This window comes from Morone saxatilis, unplaced genomic scaffold (genome assembly GCF_004916995.1).
Source record: "Morone saxatilis isolate NCDOM2014 unplaced genomic scaffold, NCSU_SB_2.0 Contig24, whole genome shotgun sequence".
NCBI classification, from domain to species: domain Eukaryota; kingdom Metazoa; phylum Chordata; class Actinopteri; family Moronidae; genus Morone; species Morone saxatilis.
This window is the reverse complement of record NW_023339807.1, coordinates 13,445,551-13,467,274: the sequence shown is the minus strand read 5'-3', so window position 1 is coordinate 13,467,274 and position 21,724 is coordinate 13,445,551. Positions and strand designations below refer to the sequence as shown.

The 21,724-nt window shown below is 39.2% G+C and overlaps 1 protein-coding gene across 2 annotated transcripts in view; it reads right to left on the bottom strand.

Moving 5' to 3' along the window:
- osbpl3b (oxysterol binding protein-like 3b) overlaps positions 1 to 21,593 on the bottom strand; it is a 28,907-nt gene extending 7,314 nt beyond the window's left edge. The window contains exons 1-12 of one of the 2 annotated variants that reach the window (XM_035673267.1): positions 21,429 to 21,593; positions 8,506 to 8,657; positions 5,200 to 5,316; positions 4,456 to 4,509; positions 4,014 to 4,127; positions 3,602 to 3,766; positions 3,274 to 3,391; positions 2,320 to 2,423; positions 1,942 to 2,034; positions 1,694 to 1,853; positions 769 to 899; positions 31 to 132 (exon numbers count right to left, since the gene is read on the bottom strand). In XM_035673267.1, coding sequence (XP_035529160.1) covers positions 31 to 132; positions 769 to 899; positions 1,694 to 1,853; positions 1,942 to 2,034; positions 2,320 to 2,423; positions 3,274 to 3,391; positions 3,602 to 3,766; positions 4,014 to 4,127; positions 4,456 to 4,509; positions 5,200 to 5,316; positions 8,506 to 8,601 — 1,254 coding nt within the window. In that variant the 5' untranslated portion in view covers positions 8,602 to 8,657; positions 21,429 to 21,593. The remainder of the gene's footprint in view (positions 1 to 30; positions 133 to 768; positions 900 to 1,693; positions 1,854 to 1,941; positions 2,035 to 2,319; positions 2,424 to 3,273; positions 3,392 to 3,601; positions 3,767 to 4,013; positions 4,128 to 4,455; positions 4,510 to 5,199; positions 5,317 to 8,505; positions 8,658 to 21,428) is intronic. The other variant, XM_035673268.1, reaches the window with a different exon arrangement.
- Between the last annotated feature and the right edge of the window lie 131 nt (positions 21,594 to 21,724).

Below are 21,724 nucleotides of genomic sequence, written 5' to 3'. Positions count from 1 at the left end.
GGGGGGGAGTCACTGCATTCCCGCACCCACCTGCGCAGGGGCAGTGAGATTTATTAGCGTGGGCTCTATGATGTGAGACTCGGCGTGAATCTTGCACAGGCGCTCTCTCAGCTCAGAGTTCTGGGCTAAAGCCTGGAAAAATTGGGGAAACATTGTTTATAGCACACATCCAACCAATAATGCCTTGAACTGAATAAACTCTGTCCCAATTTCCATCCCTGAAATGTGTTTCTGTGTTAAAATCAGGTTGTAAACATTCCATTTACACTAACTGTAGAGACAAGTGTATGTGCTATCACTGCAGACATCAAACAGGAAGCCACGGGAGTCCGAACTATATTACTCACCCATTACTGACTCGATGTGAGGTAGAGTAGGTAGATGCTGAGTAATCAGGAAGGAAAGCTAACACCAGCAGGGTATTTAAAGTCAAGGAATGACTGTTGGTGTAGAGAGCGCAGAAGTTCGAAATGTGCCAATGAAGTCAGCGTAACAATGAACGTGTGGCGCGAAAAGACAGAAAATAGAAAAGGCCTCTGGGTGGGAGGCAGCAGCCACAGGAAACACGACTGTTGCACATAGTTCAGGTGGGCAGACATCACACCAGCAGCTAGTAATCCCTCTAAGAGGCTCGTCGATGTGTCACGCCTGACAAGTTGTGTGGGAGGACACGACATCTGAGAGGACTAAAGGTCTAAAACAAGGTAGATTTTCGACTGACTGTTAGCATTTCTGTGTCTGTGTATGAGTGTGTGTTATTTCACATACCGTTGCCAGAGCATTCTTCAAACCAACAACCTGTGGTGAGGTAGGGGGACATGTTTCGTGGTCCAGACATTGTTTTAATCTCTCTTTCTCAGATGTCAGTGAACTCAGGGCTGACTTCATGGTCTCATGCACTGCCACAACGAGAGAAAAAGAGGAGCATTTTAATTGTAAATCAGTTTGTATTCATTTCACAACAATGTAGATCTAGTCACAGCAGACCCAGTGACAGTCTATCACACAACACTTCTAATAAAGTGCCAAAATTTTGATTATCTCCGATGGCTCAGCAAGCCACCGTCTTTGTTTTATGACACTCATTTTTACACGCACTTCATAATTGGTGCTTGGATAGCTACATTATTGAAGGCGCTGATATTATATTAATGCATCACTGTATTAGATTAAGCCCATCACACATGCTTAGCTTTATAATTTTGAACATGCATAAATCTGTCGGTTAAATGCCAGCAGTATCGACAGCTGTTCCCTAGGGCAACTTTAAACCCATTTTACAGAAAATGAGGGAATCATGATGCCATTATGTAAAACATGAATCATTCTCATTATGCCATGTCAAGCATCAGGTATCAACAGTGGCAGAAAACTAATTAAGACACCAATTTTCCGAACTAGAGAATGTAAACTTTTCACTTCGCATCATCAGAATCGTAATGAATGAAAACAGAGACAAACAGTTTATCACTAATTAACAGCTGCCATGGCTGCATCATTGTCACTTCCATACAAGCAACAACACCATGCCAATCCCATTTTACTTGCAAATAAGACAGCAGGCCGACAGACTTATTGGAATTAACTGAGGCATCTGAGAAATGTTTCTCTCCCGTCACAAAAACATGACTGGGTCACACTCAAAAATCTGCTACTGTAAATTAAAATGAACAGTTCAGAATATTCTACTCACAATTAGTGGCAACGCGGCAGAAGTCCTCCTGCAGCTTGGCTACGTCAAAAGGGGATTCCAGGGATTCAGTGTCGACCTTGTCATTGCCAAGTGCAGCAGTAGAGAGGTTGGGGTTAGAGGCATGGAGGCGGATAGAGCCAGAGGAGATGCAGCTGGGTACCTACAGTAGAGCAGGAGGAGTAGAGCTTGGAGGGACTTATATTAAAAAAAGATTCAGCATGATCACACTTCATTGTCACATTGATTACCTGCAGAGTTGTTTTGACATCTTTGTTGTAGTTTTTAGTGCGCCATTTCCTAGGAAGTCTCTTTTCTTTCTTGGGGCTGTCAAATGTAGACGTCTAGTGAACATAGATAAAAGATACTGATGGTCAAGACAGAAAATACTTTTCATTTCAAGAGAGGCTTTTAATAGGAAACGTTTTCATCACTGGCCGTCTATATTTAGAAGCACATGACTTGAGGGCAACAAAAAATATTGGTGGATAGGAATGATAAAAGAGGAAACAAGACAAGTTACTTAGCATAACATTCTGAGTCATATTGTATTTTGGATGAGATTAGATTTATTTACACAGTAAACTATGATGCACAAACCAGCTCTGCGTGTTAAATAAAGTACTGACCTGCAGAGCTTGTATAGATGGAGCTGAATAGGTACGGTGGAGGACTTCCATACTCTGAAGCAGGTGGTTGAGCTCCAGCAGGTAGGCCTCACAGACTGACAAATCTGTGAAAAGGAGGAAAAGGTCCACATTGAGATAAGAAGGTTAAGAAGAAAGTAAAAGAAAGACAAAATAAAACAGAAAATGGCCTAAACAGATACTTCGAGGAGTGCCAGCTACATAAAAAAATAGCTAATAAGTGGCAATCCTACTTCTGCTTGTGGCAATCTTCTTTTTGTAATTTGTAAATTTAAATTTATTTGTAACTTTTTCAAGCTTTCTGGTTTAGACAAGCATAACGTCTCACTTAAAGCTGGGGGAAATATTGACAGCACATCATCAGAATCCAAATGAATTAAAACTGAGACAAAGTGTAATCAACAGCTTCCTTTCTTTATAAACACCAGGCCAGTCCTATCTTACTTGCTTTATTAGAGGCACACAGATTAATTGGAAGTAACTGAAGCATGTGTAATATAACAAATGTAAATTAAAAAGCTGGATTTACCAAGGTTAGATCATCTACCTCTCTGACTCTCACTGGCAACTTTAACTAGAAGGCTTTGAACAGAACACAAACACTGAATAATTCTTCAACTTAAATGCTGCAACCTATATGTGGGTTTATGTATATTCATTATTTTTCACAGGTTTGATTTTCTTGAACTTGAAATTTCCAGACGTCTAACTTATCACACAGAAGAGTGCATCTTATAGCTTAGAAAATGCAAATTATCTCACGATGGAAATCTAAGATTAAATCATAATGTAAACAGTGGGTTCTTAGCTAGCTGGCCAGCAAATGTTACATTTTATCGTCATGTTTAGAAACCAAGGCACAGGAGGGAAGTCATATAATATGTTAACAGTGCATCAAGTACTACTGAGTGTTAAGAAACAGCTCTGCTGTCTCACCATTGGAGCACTTATCCATGTCGTCAGATGACTGCAGCCAGGCTGCTACCTTGGCCTGGCTGCTGAAAGGGAAGGCTGCTGCAGAATGCACTGTGGACTGCCTTCGTATGGACATGCACTGCAATAGCAAACAGACCCAAAGGTCAGTCCAATAACAATTTGCTTCCTTCATCAATTTCTTCAGTAGGGCGGGGGCTTCAGTAAATATTGCTGATAAAATACTGATATTCATGAGAAGAGACACAGCAGAAAGCAATACATGAGTTTGGGCTTCAAACAAAACCAGATAGTTCTCATTAACAGTGTGCTGTATATCACACAGGTATACCTTTCTGATAGAGGCACTCTCAGCCATGCTAGGAGAGTTGGGGGAGGGGTAGTGTGGATGGTAGAAGGACTTCTCAGTAGGGTACATGGCAATCTCATTTTGCCGATAGAGTCGATGGTGACGTAGCTTGGACACCCATTCATCAAACAGCTCCTGTGACTTAATCTGAAGAGCAAATACCACAATCAGAAATCAACACAAGGACAAGTAAGGTGGAGGAGGCGTGAAGGTGAAAAAACACACACAGGTACTGTATTTCCCCCTTACCTACACATGAAAAAACATGAGGTCATATTAAAGTCATTTTAATGTTAGCATCTGTTCCATGAAACAAAAAGGAATAATAGGAGTAATCCATGTTTTACCTCCCTTCCTGTGGGGAAAGCCTTTATTCACTAGCCCTGCGCTTTACCTTCAGGTGATAGATGTTTTCCTCAGCATCAAGATCGATGCACTTGGCTTTCTTCTTAATGGCCATGACAGAGAGACCCACATCAATGCAGCCATGCAGCTTGCCTTTCTCAATCTGCAAGTCAACACACAATATTATAAATACATTGAACTGGAGATTATACAAATGCAACAGGATACTGACCAGTTTTAAAATTCAATATTCTATGTAGGCAGGAACAATAATCCCTTTATTGGTTCAGCCACCCTGGCAGAGTAGAGCTTCTGCATGGCTGATATATAATTATATGAAATTGCCAGGTAAAATGCACTGTGTGATTCCTATCGATGACAATGAGATTGTGAGGGAATGAGATAGATAATTCAGGGAAAGACACGTCCTTTGTAATCTCATGTAATTGATAAGACCACATAGTATGTAGCCAGCAGGCTTTTGTACTCACATCCGCACTGCACTTGCCATACTTCAGGATGCCCTTGTCCAGAAAAAAGTATCTCTGTAGGGAGAAGGGCGGACAATGAGTGAATGAGATGCAGCAGGGATGATATGCAACATCCCTGACACAAATCTGAAGTCACTGTTATGACTCTGTGATCATGACAGCCTCTTGTTAATATATGTTGTTAATGTCTTTGCAGTGAGTTGTTTGTCATCCCAGGCACTTGCATCTTGTCTGCCTCGATTACTCTTCCTCTCACTCTGTTGCAATCTTTCTCCTCCACTCTCTTCGTAAATGTGATTCTTCTTGGTGCTCTTACTGTACATCGCTAGAATCCGACTGTTGAAAGCACAAAGATCTGAAAAGCTCTGACTATAAGTCAATACTAAATATATACAGCTCTATTAACCAACAGGCCATCAGCTAATGCATTTGAGAAGGAACACCAAGATATCTAGGCAGTATCATCTCAGTGAAAGCTTTTAGACAGAGCATGAACAGGCACTGGCCCAGGCCACATGTGACTCGTCCGTGGGTGAAATCATCTACTGAAAAAGCTCATTCAATCAGTTTAAAACACAAATGAGTCACGTCAGCAGATTTTTTGTAGAACAAACCTGGAAAGTGCAGGGTAAAACTGGGAAATGCAAATAACGTCATCTAAAAATACATCATGAAGTCAATCACTCTGAGAGATGAGTAAGGTAACATGAGTCATTTAAGGACCTCACAGGTGTTGGATTATACCTTGTGCCAGCCCTTCATGGGCCACTTTCTCCTCTTCAGCATGTAGCCCTCCTGTTTATGGGGCTCCAGGACATTGCTGAAGCCTCCACGCAAGCCCTCCACAATTTCCCAGCTGTCCTGTGGGCACAGATGTTTTATGAGAAGTCTGGGTGGATAGCAGACATTCAACTTGTGCACACACAGGCAGATTAAAATTGCTAGGGGGTTTGGTAGCGTAAAATGAAAAATGAATGAGTCAAAAGCATATTGTAATTTTTGGCTGTTGATGCCATTTAGATTTATTATTCTCTCCTTCACTGTAGGTTGTGGGAGTAGGAGATGAGAGTTTCATTGCTGAGGGGAAATGTAACCTTATTGTATGAGGTTAGGTGTGGGGCTTTACAGACTACTTTCACCTCATGGTCCCATTTGCAAAATTAGCTTACCTGTCTAATCTCACTCTTCAAATAATAATTTCCTGACTGAGATTATAATGCTCAAATCCAAATCCCCTGCAAATACAGAGATTAAGATGATATTTCATCATAGACTAATCCAGACAGCTCTGCCGTGTATTTCAGCAGTGAGAATTCCAGGAAAGCAGCATAAACATAGTAAACAGCAACTTTGAGTAACTTTCATTAGAATGAATGGGGCGCAGCTGGGCGGGGACAGGGAAATGTAGGATGCTGTGTTTTGGGAGCTTGACCCATTTTGGAGACTAAAAATTGGCACATCCCTGCAGCTTCAATTTGAAGTTTATTATTGTGTTTTTGGTCTTTATTGACAGCTTGACAGTATAAAAATACACAGTAAAGATGGGGGGAGAGAGAGAGAGTATTACATAACAAAGGTCAGGAATGTTGTGGTAGAAAGCATCTTAACCACAAGGTCTCCCGTGAGTCTCGAAAATTGCAATAATGTAGTAATTTATGGAGCACAAATACAAAACATTCCCAGGTTCGAGCTATGTTTTTGCTGCTCTTGGAATGGAATAATGGAATATATTTAGATACTGTTGAATGGACAAAATAAGCAAATAGGGGATATAATTTTCACAATTTTCTGGCACTTTGCAAACAAGAATTGATCAATTAATGAAAACAAATATTCAGCATATTATTAGATCAGATTAGATTAGATCGTCGTATTATGAAAATAATCATAAAGGTACAAGGTAAAGGTAAAGGTAATGCAGTATTTTAAACTTCACTTATCCAAGTGTGACAAAAACTAAAGCCCAAATGACTGATCACAGCTATCCAGGGGGACTTTGGGTTCTTGGCAGAGGTTTGAGGTGACACTGTGTTTGTTATCTTAGTGTGTCCCTGACTGTTCCAGTATATAACAGTTCTGGCTAAACAAACTGTATCAGTCAGAGAGGCTGACTGCTGGAGGTGAGGCCGTCTAAAATAAACCCTAATTTCTAAAGGGGGTTGGGGAATGGAGAAGGCGGGGCTTGTGGGTTGTTCTTTCACTCTCCCTGAGCACTCGTCACAGCTCCCTCTGACACACAGTGAGTCATTGTCACACACTGCCGGAGCACTTACTCCAAGGTCATAAGACACTTTCAGAGAGAAATCAGCAACATAACTGACAAGAAGACATACATGCTTACAGGGATAGCTCTCAGCATAAGAACACTGCATACATATAAGTATGCTTCCAAAGTTGTCCAACATAGTGTTCATCCAGCTGCAGCTTTAGGATGGTTTGTGTAAAAAAAAAGAAGGAAAAAAAAGCGCTATATCCTTCTAAAACCAAAACATGAACCAACATACTAGGCTACAGCTATGATTAAATGTTCAAAATGATCAAAATATTAAATAAAAAAGCTCCACATTTTAGGGAATATGCTTATTGGCTTCCTTGCCCAGAGTAAGATGGAAATATTGATACCACTCTCATATTTATAGCCAACTGTAAATATAAAGCTATTGCCAGAAGACGTTTGCTTAGCTTAGCATAAAGACTGGAAACAGAAGGAAACTGCAAGCCTGGCTCTATAAAGGATCTACAAAGGTCACTAAACAACACATTATATTACATCTTGTTTGTTTAATCTGTATAAAAAAGAAGTGCAATTTACGGTTACCGGGGACAAACAATCTATATCATATTATTTGTGAGCTCGTTGATAGGCAGATTTTGTTACTTACAGACAGAGGCAGGCTAGCTGTTTCCCCCTTTTTTCAGTCATTATGCTAAGCTAAGCTAAACTAAGCTAAGCAAAGCTAAGTGTTTCCTGGCTTTCAGCAAGAAACTATTACTACTAAGTATAATATAAAGAATATTTGCAGAAATGTTGAACTATTCCTTTAATGCATTGAAAAATTAACTGACCACTTGCTGATGAGACATGGAAACGTGCTCATTTATGCTCTGTCAGGTATAAAACACACTGTGTAGTTCAGCGGGTGTAAAGGAAAAAGTTTGTTACTTTTTAAAATTATTATTATAGATTCAAAACCACACATTTGACTTGGATTTTCTTTAGGAAATATACATATTTTATGATTGATGCAAAAACTATGACCTTGCGAATCTGAAGATTTCTTTTTCAGTCACTGTTTTTGTTGTTCACTCTAGAGTGATGGACCACTATTGTCTGTGTGTCTTGTGGGCAGGACTGGAGAGAAAGCTTATTACTTTAATTTTCAAACAGAAAAGCTGTTCCAGGCGATGAAAAATTAATGAATCTGCTGCCTACAGATAAACGCTCAAGGCAAATGCAACAACACAAACAACAGTTTGTTCATGGTGCTAATATCTCCACTAATTTGTGTGTGAGAGAGGGAATTGCAAACTTTTGCAACCTTTGAAGGAATTGTAGCAAAATTGCATTATAGTAATTCAGAGCACACTTTTCCCCACATTTGGAAAACATGCTGTGCCTGTCTGAGGCAGTGATGGAAATTCTCCAAAAGAAAAAGACTCAAGTTGACAGCCTTTATTTCTTGCTGCTGATCATTTAAAATGCAAAGAAATTGTCCTCTCCGGTTTGCATATGTTATGATCCAAAGAGAGCCTTGAGAAAAACTACAGGATCTATAAGCAAAAGTTTGTGTGGTTAAGGCATTTACTGTCAGATCACTCTCCTCCCACGACAAAGAGAAATCCCTGAGGACTGGCAGTTTTATTTGCAATACACAAACTGTAGTTAGTTTAAACTTTACCCCTTTCAGAATGTGTAATACTCCTGAAATGACCTGTGAATGTAATGTGATCACAGAGACTTACACCAGTGAACGGTGCATGAAGGAGTAGCTGGATGTTCATTAGTGACGGGAAGCAAGTCCTACAGTGTCTTCAGCTGGTGTGTGTTACCTGTCGGCTGTCGTGTTTGGATGAGGAGCTGCTGTTGCTGCGTGACAGGGACGATATCTTCTGTGACATGGCGGAACTGCGCTCCTCTGAGCCCATCTTGCTGTAGACTGGCTAGTGCGGGCTAGGGCTGGAGTACCAGGACCATTCCTCCACTAAGAGAAGAAGGGATGGAGAGGGGGTCAGGGAGAGGAAAGGGTGATGAGAAAGATTGCTTTAAAAGGCAAGCCCTTTAAAATGCTTTTAGCCCTGTCTCACTGAAAAATGCATTAGGCTATTTAGAGTGATTCGTTTTTCCGTCTCCATGTAGCAGAATATGGGATGTGATAAGAAAAGCTGCACATCTCAGCATTTGCAAATGAAACGGACAGATGAAACTGGAAGATATAAATTAGTGTGCAAGTGAAGAGACCACAGGTTTAAATAATTCATATATTAATCTTATAGTGTGATGGATTGTCAACATTTAAGGATCATATTATGTGCAAGACGTAGTCAGACCTTAAGTGAAAGAAATAATGCAATGTAAAAGTACTGCTATACAAGCAAGTCCTTTATAAGTTTACTAAAGGAAAACTATTACAGAACTATTATTAGCAAAATGTACCTATAAAAAATATAAAAGTAGACATTTTAGGGTGTTAAATTGTTTCATAGTGCCTAAAAAAGTTAAGTGATTCATTAAGCCAACATGCAAAACACTTCCGACTGTTGGAAAAAATAAGTACTTGAAGATCACCTGATGCTCTGGGCAACTGTAGAGACATTTTTCACTATTTTCTGAGATTTTTTTAATTAAGTAATTAAAGTAATTTAAAAAATCTGTCAATAGTTTCAGCCTTATTATTTTCTGTGCGCTGTATTACATTATAACTAATATATTAATGTGTAAGCAGCATTTTAATGTTGAAGTGAGGCGGTTTTGGGAAGATCATCTAAGATCTAAAATCTTAATCTGCATGGTAGTCGACAGCCGACCAATTTCCCTTTGAAATGTACTGGAGTGGAAGTGCAAAATAGCATATAATGGAAATACTAACGGTTCATCATTCTACTCACAAAGTATCTGCTCTTTTTGAAGCTAAATATTAACCCATGGTTCAGTATTTGTGTAGATGACACTGAGTGGTGCCTGATCCCAGATGACAGAAAGCTCAGTGATGAGGGAATAAAAAGTGTCATATGTAAAGATGCAGTGAGATCATCACTTAAACAGAGTGTGAAAATAACTGGGCCTCTTTAGGAAGTAAAGGAAGTGTGGCAGCCTTCAGTCAACTGCCACACTTCACACAGTCTAATTAATATTATGTGGCTGCTCTACCACGTCAGCACCCAGAGCCACATTTTGTTAATGCATTATGTGAGTGGCAGTTTGTCATAGTGTGGAAAGCTGGTCAACAACCTGGCACAATGTGTTTGTGTAAATCATGTTGGTCCACAAGGGAGCAAGCAGAAGGTCATTAGTTTAGTTTTACTGAGGACGGAGCAGTAAAGAGTTTTTGGACCATTGGGTCCGAGTTCATCGCTGCATTAACTGTCCATCTGCGAGATTCTGGCTAAGAGACCAGGCCATGATTATATTTTGGTCTTTTTTTCTTTTAATCACTGTGTCTATGGTTTATTCATAGTTTTAGTTGGGGCAAAGTAAGAATATATATTTTCAGGTATTCATTCATATTAGAATTAAATAAAATATATATACAATATTATTAATTATATTTCCCCATATTAATATATATCACAATGTGAATAATGTAAAATACTGCATAAAGTAATCAAACTGATATTTAATTATATTACACTTATTTTTGTAAACCTTTTATTTATTTTTGTTTTACAATAAATCTATTAAACATTTTATCAATGAAATGCAAAGAAACATTGTAAAAAGTGCCAAACAAGATACCCCAAAGGTATTTACAATGATATAAAACAGAGAAAAGCAGCAAATTCTCACATTAGAGAAAGTGCAACCATTTTTGCTTAATATAGTTCTTTAATTACAAATTAACTGTTTTATTGTTGGTTATTTTCCTGTCATTCTCCTTATTAATTAATTTGGCACTAAGTACAGTAAACTGCGTTCCTCTGTAATGGCTCAGGCAAAATGTTACAAACATTTAAATCAACAACTTCAAATAGATTTTTTTGTTTTTTATTTTCTGGAATGAAAAAAAATTAATGATTCATTTGTACAACCGAATTTTGTTAAAACAATGACACAACAGGTTCATATTATCACAATTCTTCATATTGTCAAACTTTAACATAAAATATATAACATTATTCTCTAGCACAACTTCTGGTCTATGCTTCAGTTAGAAACCACTTGACATATTCTAATAAAAATCCATTTTCTTTAGTCACAATATGGTGCAATGCTAGAACACCATTTTAAATGACAGAAGAGCAAACTCTATCCTTTGATCAAGACTGTGAAATGTGTTTGAAAGCTCTGGAAAAACCTGGTAAATGGACCCTTTGTTAAGATTTCATTTTTTGCCAACTATGTAAAGTATTGGTTGATCATACAAATGGTGTCTCCTGAATCAGACACGCAACGTGTTAACAACCACTTTGAAACAGCAGCAAGGTTAATCACATTACCTGCTCTGCATCCACTAGCTTTGTGCTGCATAATGGCCACAGCTTCTCAGGTTGGAAAGACAAAAGTATAGTCATCTGAAACCTCCAGCCTTTGGCCAAGCCTACACCTCCGGTCTGTCTGTGGACCACAGGCTGCGGTTTACACTGATGGAGCACGGCGCCCAAAATGCAGCCACAACAATGGATCAAAGTGGCAGGAGGCACAAAAAGAGGACCCCAGCGGCAGCACATCTTGTGCATTTTGTCAGCTCAATTATGGCTGAATGCATTTAACCAGACCAGGACAGAAACAGACTAAGCTAACAGAAAACTATGATTTATGAGACGCTAAATGTAATCTAGCTAAAGTATGTATGTATCTATCTATCTAACAAATTGTTCTCCATCTCTTATGATTTATTCATCCACTTTCCACTGATCACACCAGCTCTGCGCAGGTCTGTCCAACTGTCACCCTTCAGGGCACCCTTTCATCTGATACAACAACACCACTTCTTGGGCTTTCATGAGGGTGACAGCAGTATCAGACGTCACAGCTCTAGTAATTACCCTTTCTCACTGAAGAGCACACACTCTTTGATGGCAATAGAGAAACGCAGTAAGCGATTGCAATAAAACTGTTTTTAGATTACAGAGGAGCTATGCTGCTAGGGTTACTGTTAGTATGGATTTTTTACTTAACTTGACATGCTGACATTTACAGACTGAGAAACACAAGTAAACAGATATGAAGACAGTGTACTGTAAGTCTAACATAAATGGTTGTGGCTTGTGCTATAATGAGCAGAAACCACAGGTTGCTCAAAACGGGGATGCTGACAGGCAGTGTGTGTTTGTCCAGTGTGTTGGGTGAAAGAACAGAAGGGATCACATGAACACCGACAGCTACTGAGGACAAAAGATAAACACAGACTACAGGAAAAGCTCTACTGTCATCAAGATGGCCTTCCTTCCATGTATGAATGGATGAACACAAAAAGACACATGGGCAGTGAATACACACGAACACAAATATGTACAAACAAATGCAACATTTTTCTATTAAGACCACTAATCTAATGGAAACAGTAGCTTTCTCCTCTGAATTAAATTAAAACTGCACACAAACACACAAATTGCTGACTTCTGTATTTAAATTAAATAATATTTTGTTATAAAGATGGTAATAAACTTTACAAAGAATGATTCATGTACACCATTAAATTACATATAGGCAGTATATATAAAATCCACACCAGGTTGCAAATCACAACATGTTAATATTAATAAAATCATATAGGAAAAAGTCAAATTATTTTCATTACTTTGAGTAACTTGGTACACTGGAGGACACAAAAACAGATTAATTTTCAAATAATATACTCTCTGGAATTCAAAATGTCTCACTATGTATTAGTTAAGATCTAATGCTGGGACACATTTCAGTAAAATGTAACTTCTCATTAACCATTAAGACATTGTGCCTAAGATATCTTCAAATGAGAAGTTCTGTCGCAATACATATGTAATATTGAGAGGAGATCAACAATAAATCCCATTTTCTGAACTGGATAAAGGACGTGGCATCATTATACATCTCTTCAGACTCCCTGCATAGCACAGGAAAGCTGTAATTTCACTGAGTGACAAGCTAATTTAAGTATTCAAGTTTAGTCTCTTATGCAGTATAATATAAGCACTCATGTAAATCATTACTGGCAAGTTTGCAGGCCATGATTTACCCTGTAATCTCTTTGTTAAAGGAACAGATATAGCCTGGATGCAGATGTTCTTTATCAAGTGTCTCTAACAAAAGGCGAAACAATTAGTGTAGAGAGGTGACATCTCTTGAATGTTCCAGTATAGTGTGGGTGGGTAGTACCCACAACTGTTCTATAATGAAAAACCAGCATGCCACTTGGAGGAGACAGATGTGTGACTAGCAGGAGCTTAAAAAGTGTACTTGGCTGTTTGTACTTTTCTCACTTAGCAGAAGCTCCATCTTATAGGAGAACCTCCATCTCACCCTTGGACTGCAGGAAAAAGACTACATCCAAAATGTTTATAATGTTGTTTTAAACTTCCCCGGGGAAGCAGTGTATACACTGGCAGGTCAAAGTACCACTGCACACATATTTAGCATTTAGCTTGAAGCATCACTTTGCCTCGGTACAGCCTCACTAGCGTGGCTTTAGTCTTTTTTTATAAATCTGTTTCGGGAGTGTTTTTGCCCTTTTGCAGAGCTGACAGGAAATGAGAGGAGAGAAACAAGGGATGACGTGCAGTGTGGATGGCTGCAACTGATGATTTGTTTGCATTACTGATTAATCTGAATAACTGTTTGGTCTATAAAGTGTCAGAAAACAGTAAAAAAAAAACCTGTCCAAATTTTCTTGGGTCCTCTGTGACATCTTGAAATTGCTTGTTACGTATCTGATGAACATTCTACAACAGTATATCACACAAGAAAGAGGAGCTGAAAGCAATGAATATTTGGCATTTTTGATGCTCAATAGCAAGCATATTCTTATCTCACAATAGACCAGCGCTTGAAAAGCACTTTGAATTGCATTGTATTTATTTGTAAGGTTGATTGATTGTTGCTCTAATTTCAACATATACTGAGTAAAAAAGCTCTGTTAAGGAACACAAACTCTCTTAGTTTTGTTAAGAACTAAGAAGGCGTAGCAGAGAACAATACTCAGTTAGCTATAGATCTCCACTGAAGTTATAGATGGCTTAATGTCCTTTTAAGAGGCACTAACTGGATGGACAGAAGCTGAAAGCCCTCTATTACATTTTGCAGTTCATGTTGCAGATGTCCCTCTGTCCTTCCACTGTGTCCAGAGCCAAAGGGCTGACAAGCCTAACAGGCTTTCAGGCATCATTAGGATGTGACTCACCAGAATAAATGCTTAATGGTTGAACCCCCACAGTTTAGATTTCTTAAGAAATAAGTGTCATGTTTGCAGAAATCATAGCACACACTGTAAGTCAAGTGGTTGGGTTGGATAGGACTATAAAACTCCCACTGCTTAGAAATATGAAGTGAAACTAGCGAGACCGTAACTCATTTTAGGAGAGAAACAATACTGCTACGGAGTTCAGTGAGAACAATTGAGAGAAAGTGTGCCTAAAGCTACTTCAGAGGTCGGCATAGCCCCCGGTGAAAAATGAGTCATTTTAAAATATAGTTGGAATATTGACTTTCAGCAGGCTGATAAGATGATATTTAGATAACCTTTAAAAACATAGAGGTTTATATAATCTCTTAAATAGCATTTCATATGCAAAACCCAGCTGTCAGAGTTGAATTATATTCCAATTCCAAGCCATGAAAAGCAGCCAGCTCCACATGAAGCTTATGTTTATAAAATAGCCAATGTTTATGTATAAAGCACACAAAGCTGTTGGGAAAGACTATAAACGGAAACATTGCTTTTTTATTTCATTAGATAACAAGAATGGCTTTTCAGCTCGTACTGAATCTAAATAGATTTCCTTTGATGTGTGACGGGCTGGTTTGATGAAACAGAATTAAATAGAAGAAAATCAATGCTGATTTAAAATTGCTCCAAGAGGCAAAGGTGTTCTATGTCTTTTCAGCTCTGCAACAATCAGCTCTAAACTTGACAAAACAAATGGCCTTTGCGTTACGAACACCTCACATTGTGCTGTGATAACCACCTTATCTCTGCAGTCCACCAGCCATTTTCGGACACATCGTTCCTCTAAATACAAAGCTCTTTAGCTACAAAGCAAACTCTGGTGAGGAAAGTCATTTATTTTTGGTCTTGGTGCTATCCATCCATCTGGATAAACCCAAATCAGAATCTTAATTTTGATTGCTTTTAATTTTCCTCTGTAGGATAAACTCATCATAAATTGGTTTGTGATGAGCACACAGATTATTCTCCCTGTTTGCTTTGGAAAAACATTAACAACCTCTTCTGATAGCTGCTACCCACCAAAGGAGACACACTGGGCTCTCATTTGCGTCATCTAAAAGTTACCACTTTAATAACAGTAATCTTATTACATTTGTACATTACCCTGATGGGATGATGCCACTTAGTGTGTGTTATTTCATTATTTAATGCGGAACAACTCTTTCTTGGAAGGGGAAGAAAAACCCTGACATAAAAGGAGTGAAAGAAAGGGTGGGATCAGAAAACAGTAGAAACGAATGTTCTCATAATACAATGGCCACATTCTGAATTTCTCTGCTTTAACGTGCAATAACAATAAGCTGAAGTAATGTTTCTGAGGGGAAAAATCGATTTAATATAATGCAAACGATTTAATTCTTCGACATTTTGGGAAGTATTTATTATTTGCTTTCTTATTTACAGAGGAGAAGATTGATACGACTCTCCTAACTGTCTGATAAAATTTTGAACTGCATCCTTAAAACTTGAGGCGTTTCAAACTTACAAGCATTGAACTATCAGTTTTTATTTTTCAGACACTCGGGAGGTGCCTTAACTCCCCCCATTTATAACGGCTAAGTCTTTACCGCTGCAGCCCAAATCGAATCCAATCTGTGGCCTTTTGCTGCACGTCATCCGCACTCTCTTCCCACTTTCCTGTCTCTCTTCAGGTGACTCTATCTAATAAAAGCAATAAAAGCCCAAACAAGTCTCTTCTCAATGGTGTGTCTCATACTTTTTTAGTTGGCAAACTTCATGACATGATGATAACACCATCAACCATAGTAACTGGGTTCTGATTAGGGAGGACATAAGAGACGAAGACGAGCAATTGAAATCTGAAAGCAAGATTTCTTAGATGGTGTCATTAAAAAATGGTGTGATTAGACTTTCAGATGAGGTCCTTCACCAGGCTGCAATCAGTCAGAGAGCAGAAGAATCACTGCTGTCTCTGAAACGGCTTCTTCAAAGTGTGAAGAGTTTTCACAATGATTAGAACACATGGGCAATTGCACAGGAAAGAGTAAAGTCCTGAAAGTCTCTAGCTTTTCCCCTGTGGAAGACTGTCACTATTATCAGGCGCTGTAATTTATCATCTTCTCCGGCCATGACTGCTGCGCTCCTGTATCCTTTCCAAAAAGATCTGAAAAGATCTAAAAAAAATAATAATCTCACTTCTCAAATCCATCTGCAGAATCAGGCACCTGGTGGCCTCTTTCTTAAAATATATCCTTCAAGCAACATCACAGGTCAGCACGGCAGCACCAAGCAAGCCATTAGCCCAGAGGATTGACACAGAGACAAAACTGGCTTCATCCCAACATAAGATCTATTATTCATTAGAACATCTCTTCACCAAGCAGGGTTATGTTTGCCAGCCCACGCTCTGTGTGTGTGTGGGTGTGTGTGGTGGTGTGTGTGTGTGTGTGTGTGTAGCCACACCTTCTCACAAACGGTAATGCCTGCTCCTGATCTGCTTAAGGCGTTGTGGTGAAAGGTTGCCAAGGCCAGAGGGAGCCCCTCCAAAAACCAGGCTCACGATGCTGAGCTTAAAGCGTGCACGTCTCTCTCTCCGCTATATATTTAATCTTACATTTTTAGGATGGAGTTTGAAGCCTTCTCTACTTGGCATATTCCGCCCGAGAGAAAACCACTTGCTGAGTTATGATTGCAATAATTAGGTAGAGACAGACTGAGTCCCCCCTCGATAACTTCCTGCTGCATAGGACATCTTTTCATTCATGCGCTACTATCTGTCGTATGACAGGCTCTGTATCACAAACTCTCACAAACGCCACACCGCATCCTGTTAATCAACCACATCCTCACACTCCCTTCTCTCCAACAGCCCCATCCTCCTTTCTCTGTCTCTATTTCTTTCTCTGGGCTGCTCTGAGTGTGCCAGAGGTCCTCTCCTTTGTTATAGTCACATTGTGGGGGAGCCTGACAGCCTCATAACTCAACACCAGCTCATTAGGACGCAGACTTGAGTCACAGCTTAGCTCAACACACGCTAACAAAAGAGTGGGGGAAAAGCATAAATGTGTGGAACTTTCGTGGTACAAAGTGCTCTTCACGATGTGTCACATATTTAGTAACTTTCGTGACAGTTGCGATCCAGCTGTTGCTTTCCTCAAATTAAGGATTACAGTGCTTACGACTCAACCACTGCTCTGATTAGGATGCAAGATCAGCATCTCCACCGCTGTTCTCATATTAATTCAGAGGTGCTGACCTATAGAGAATGATGTAATTGAGAGAGTCTATGTCATTGTTAGCATGCTGGTCCCTCTTCAAAATAATTGATGTGGTCACAGAAAATAGGCCTAAAGCAAAGACATCATGAAAACTGGAAAGAACATCTGCACTGCCACAAGCAATCTCTAAGTCCTTCGAGTGCAGATATATTTAGACATGGCATCGTCTTCCATTACCTTCCATTTATGGACAGAGATAAACTCTCTGACTGAGAAGAGTTACCACATCTTGAGAGATTTACTTCATGCCTTAACTCTGTCAGAAACATCAGAAAAGCACTCCAAATTCACAGGGATGGAGTATGTTTGAGTCTTCAGCATGAATCCCTCTGTTATAGTTTATCATAGAAAATCTAGACTGTCACAGCACCAGAAGCTGACTCAAACTGTAGCTTCCTTGAAGAGACAATGGGTGGGGAGCTTACAAAAAGGGGCACTGTATTGTCATCTCTGACAAGCTTGCGTTATTGTGGTTTGACTGCAAAACTGTGTTTTGGAGGACAATATATTTGCAGCATATGTTGCTAAACTTGTGGTGTGATCACATTTCACCCACAGATCTTTGAAGTTGGCTTGTTTGTTCCATGTGTATGTGTTATTGACCTAATTTCTTGTCCTAACCTTATTGACTGCAGAGAAATGTGTAATCCCACAGGGACATTTTCCCAATATGATCCGAACAAGATGAAATAAGACTTTCTTGCTTGAGTTTACTGACTGAATCATATCAATAATACTAGACTGACATTATGACATTTAGTAGTTTTGAAACCTTACCAAACTGCAGCTGTTTTGCGTTAACCATGTTTATTATTGTTACCATGATAATGAAGGTCACCGGACAATTGTTACCATGACAACGTAGGTCACCTGACTTCATCCTTTACTGCACATCCAAACTTCAGGGAGAGTTGAATTTCTGAAAAACAGGCCTTCGAAAGCTGTGGGCTTTTGTTTTGGGGATAACGTTCTTGTCAGAAAAATGGGATGTTGTTAACAATGGGAGTTACTTATTGACCAGTTTCACCATCTATCTTATCTATCTATCTAATCTATCATATCTAGTCTATCTATCCTATCCTATCTATCTATCTATCTATCTAACTATCTATCTAATCTTCTATCTATCTACTATATCCATCCATCCATCCATCCATCCATAGCATACATGTGCTGCTGACCAAGGATGCTATGGTCGGGTCAATTGGAGGACCTGAGGACCGAGATCCCCTTTCTGCACTGACATGAATCCATGAAATGCATTAATCTTAATGTCAACTACAGTGCAAATTAAGAGAACTCTCTCTCTCTTAATATGATACTGCTACTGTTATAAAAACAAGCAGGGATGAAATTTAGCTGATGTTGTGCAGACGGAAACAAAATTGTTCCACACTGGCAGAACTTGAACAGAGGGACCACTGGTCAATATCCGACAATGACAGCTGATTAGTTGCTATCAGGATATCCATCATTTTGAACAGAGATAAATCATAATAGTTTTTCAAATTGAATTCTTACAATGATATAATATATAATACAATTACAATACTATCTAAAAATTAGGCTGACAACTAACTCTTTATTTATTCTTTATCCTTTATATGTATATTGGTATTAGTTCTGAAGATTTATGCATAATGATTTAAATGACATTTACAAGCCAAGGCTGACTCACCAATTACAATTTGTCCAAATGTAAAAATAGGTAAAGATAAGTTGAAATGTTATTTTCAGACTCAAAGCCCTTGAATATTTAAGTACATCAGAGCATTTTTGAATAATTCAGCCTTACAAACAAAAAATGACAAAGAGAAAATCCGAGGCTGTATGGAGGAGTTCAGTGAAAACATGTCTTTGCTCATGGACTGAGCTATTGTTTTTAAGTTAAAAGTATCTGCTAGTGCCGCCCTCGTTAAAATTTCATGCTGATATCTGGCAGCCTGTAGGGGAGTTATGAAATCAGCCTTTGAGCTTCCTTCAGCCTGATGCCTATGAACAAACAGCTTTTGTATTTTATTTTTTTTTACCAAATAAAAACATTCTCTTAAATTTGAATTGTAAGAAAAAGCAAAAGTAGTCCATAACTTTAGTTTCTCTTTTGCAAGCCTAAAACCACATCTTCCTGTTTACATGGTATCCACATGAATTATTTATGGCAGACCTACTGCCCATGCAAAAAAGGCAACACCTGCCACATGCACAAGTTGCTAACAACAGTTGTTATGCTGTTCCTATTTCTCCACATTATTCACTTATTGTTTAGTGGATATTTTTAAAAAGATTATTCTTTTAGAGCAGACCCTGGAGCAATGCTACACCGGTTACCGTATGACAGTAATTCTAATTAAGTGACTTCAATTGACACATTTACAGCTCTGTACTCCTCTACTATCTCAGAGTTGTTAATCAATGCAAGGGAATTATTGATTGGTAAATATCAATGCATTGGACTGGCTATCTGTGGAACATTCCACAATACGATGGTACACTCCTGAAGTACACGACGAGCAACAAGACACAGCAGGCGACCTGGAAAACAGCAGAAACACTCCCTCTAATGTTCACAGTGGAATGTAATGGATTATAGGTTGTGCACATTTATTCAAAAGATTTAACTTGACGCCAGGGGAAAACTTTAAAATTGAAGTGGAGGTGGCCTCATGCAATGCAAAGCCCCACTGCTGTTTTAAATACAGTTTGTCTTGCACAGACCAAGCTTTTTATCTTGACTGCATTCCACAGATTCTACTGATTCCTCTCCCTCCTTTAGCTCCCCTGTGTTTGTCTGACTGAACTGGATGTAAAAGGAATAAAAAAGAGCTCAAGAGTAAAATTTTGGCCACCAAAGAGCCAGCAGTGACAGAGGAAAAAGTCTCGTCCACATACTGAATTGTATTATTAAAGGAGGGTTACAGCAAGCAAAGTCTCCAATATTATAATAACATAAGTAAGTATAAGTAAATGTATTGTCAAGCCTTTTCCACTGAATGTAACTTTTGTCCTTCACCTGTATGCCAGTCTGAGGCAGGATGTGTGCACCATCCTCCCTCTTGACTCCAGGTCACGACAGACATTTTTACAGAAACTCTCAGTATCCCTTTTGGGCGCCACACATATTCCAAAACACACACAGCCCAAGCAGCACCTGAAAAGCCTCCTCTGTTGCACTGTTGACACAACACCCAAAGGAGCTGAGATAACACTGTGTAAGTCCTAAAATTACAGCTACTCTGTAAGTGAGCCACAGTCATTTTTCACCAAGCGAAACAGTTTTGACTCACCCAGGTTTTTTTAGGATTAACACAGACAATTGACTGCAAGTTTTGGCACAGGCCCCATATTTAGCTTGACAATCACTATTATTATTAGGATTTACACAGAATTGTAATAATCGGTGCAGTGTGCTGATAACTGGCATAGATATTCTGTTACATCTGCCATCTGCAGTGCATAGTAAATGAAATATTGTCAAATCCGCCATATTCCTGTTTTTGCTCCAAACACTGTGTAGTGAGCATGATATGCTGAGCTCAAGCCCTGATTAAATCTGAAAATGGATCCTATCTGCGCTCTCTGTCATCATCACACACCTACATCCACTCAGCATGAAAGCTACAGCCACTCATAAAGGAACATTATTCATAGTTTGGGCTTGTGACTGGGTTACACTGAAGGCTTATTGCAGAGACTGCAAAGAATGTATATTGGGTTTATATGGAAACAGTAGACTTATCATCCACAACTTGTATTTACTTGTCAAGAGGAAAGAAGGAGGTTCAGAGTTACCATGGAGACTGAAAGGATCTTTTGGTGTTTATTGAATCTCATGTTATGATCATACTGGAAAACCCTGAGAGTTCAACCCAGTGTTTAAAGTCATGTGGAAGTAAATGCAGTTTACTGTTGGCTTGTTTCACTCAAAAGCTTTCCAAGTGATCCCTCTGAAATCTTACAGCATTCTGTTTAACTGTTGTAAAAGGTTTCACTAACATGTCGCCTCAAAGGGCAAGAAAACAGGCACAGCAACTTTTAAAGCACTTATTCAACTGACATGCTTTCTAAGTGTAAACGCGACTTCACAGAATCAAACCATCGAGTAGACCACAGATTTTTTTTTTATCTGCCACAGAAAAAAAAAAACCGCACTCACCTTGATACAGTTACAGATGTGAGTTCCAGGTAGTGAGGGCGGAGATCTTGGAAACAGTCGCTTTATCAAACCCAAAGTGCAGCACACAGCCAGAGAAGAGATCCTTAAAACTGCAGCCTCAAGACAGACAGCCTGCCCTCTCCGGCCTGACATGCACACACATGCACCATCCGCTCTGAAAAGCATCAGTTTCTCCACCGCTGTATGGAGGAGGGCGGCAGCGCTGACTGACAGGAGCCACCCTCCAATTAAAATGCAGAACGGAGCTTAGCGTCACCCCCCCCCCCCCCCCCCCC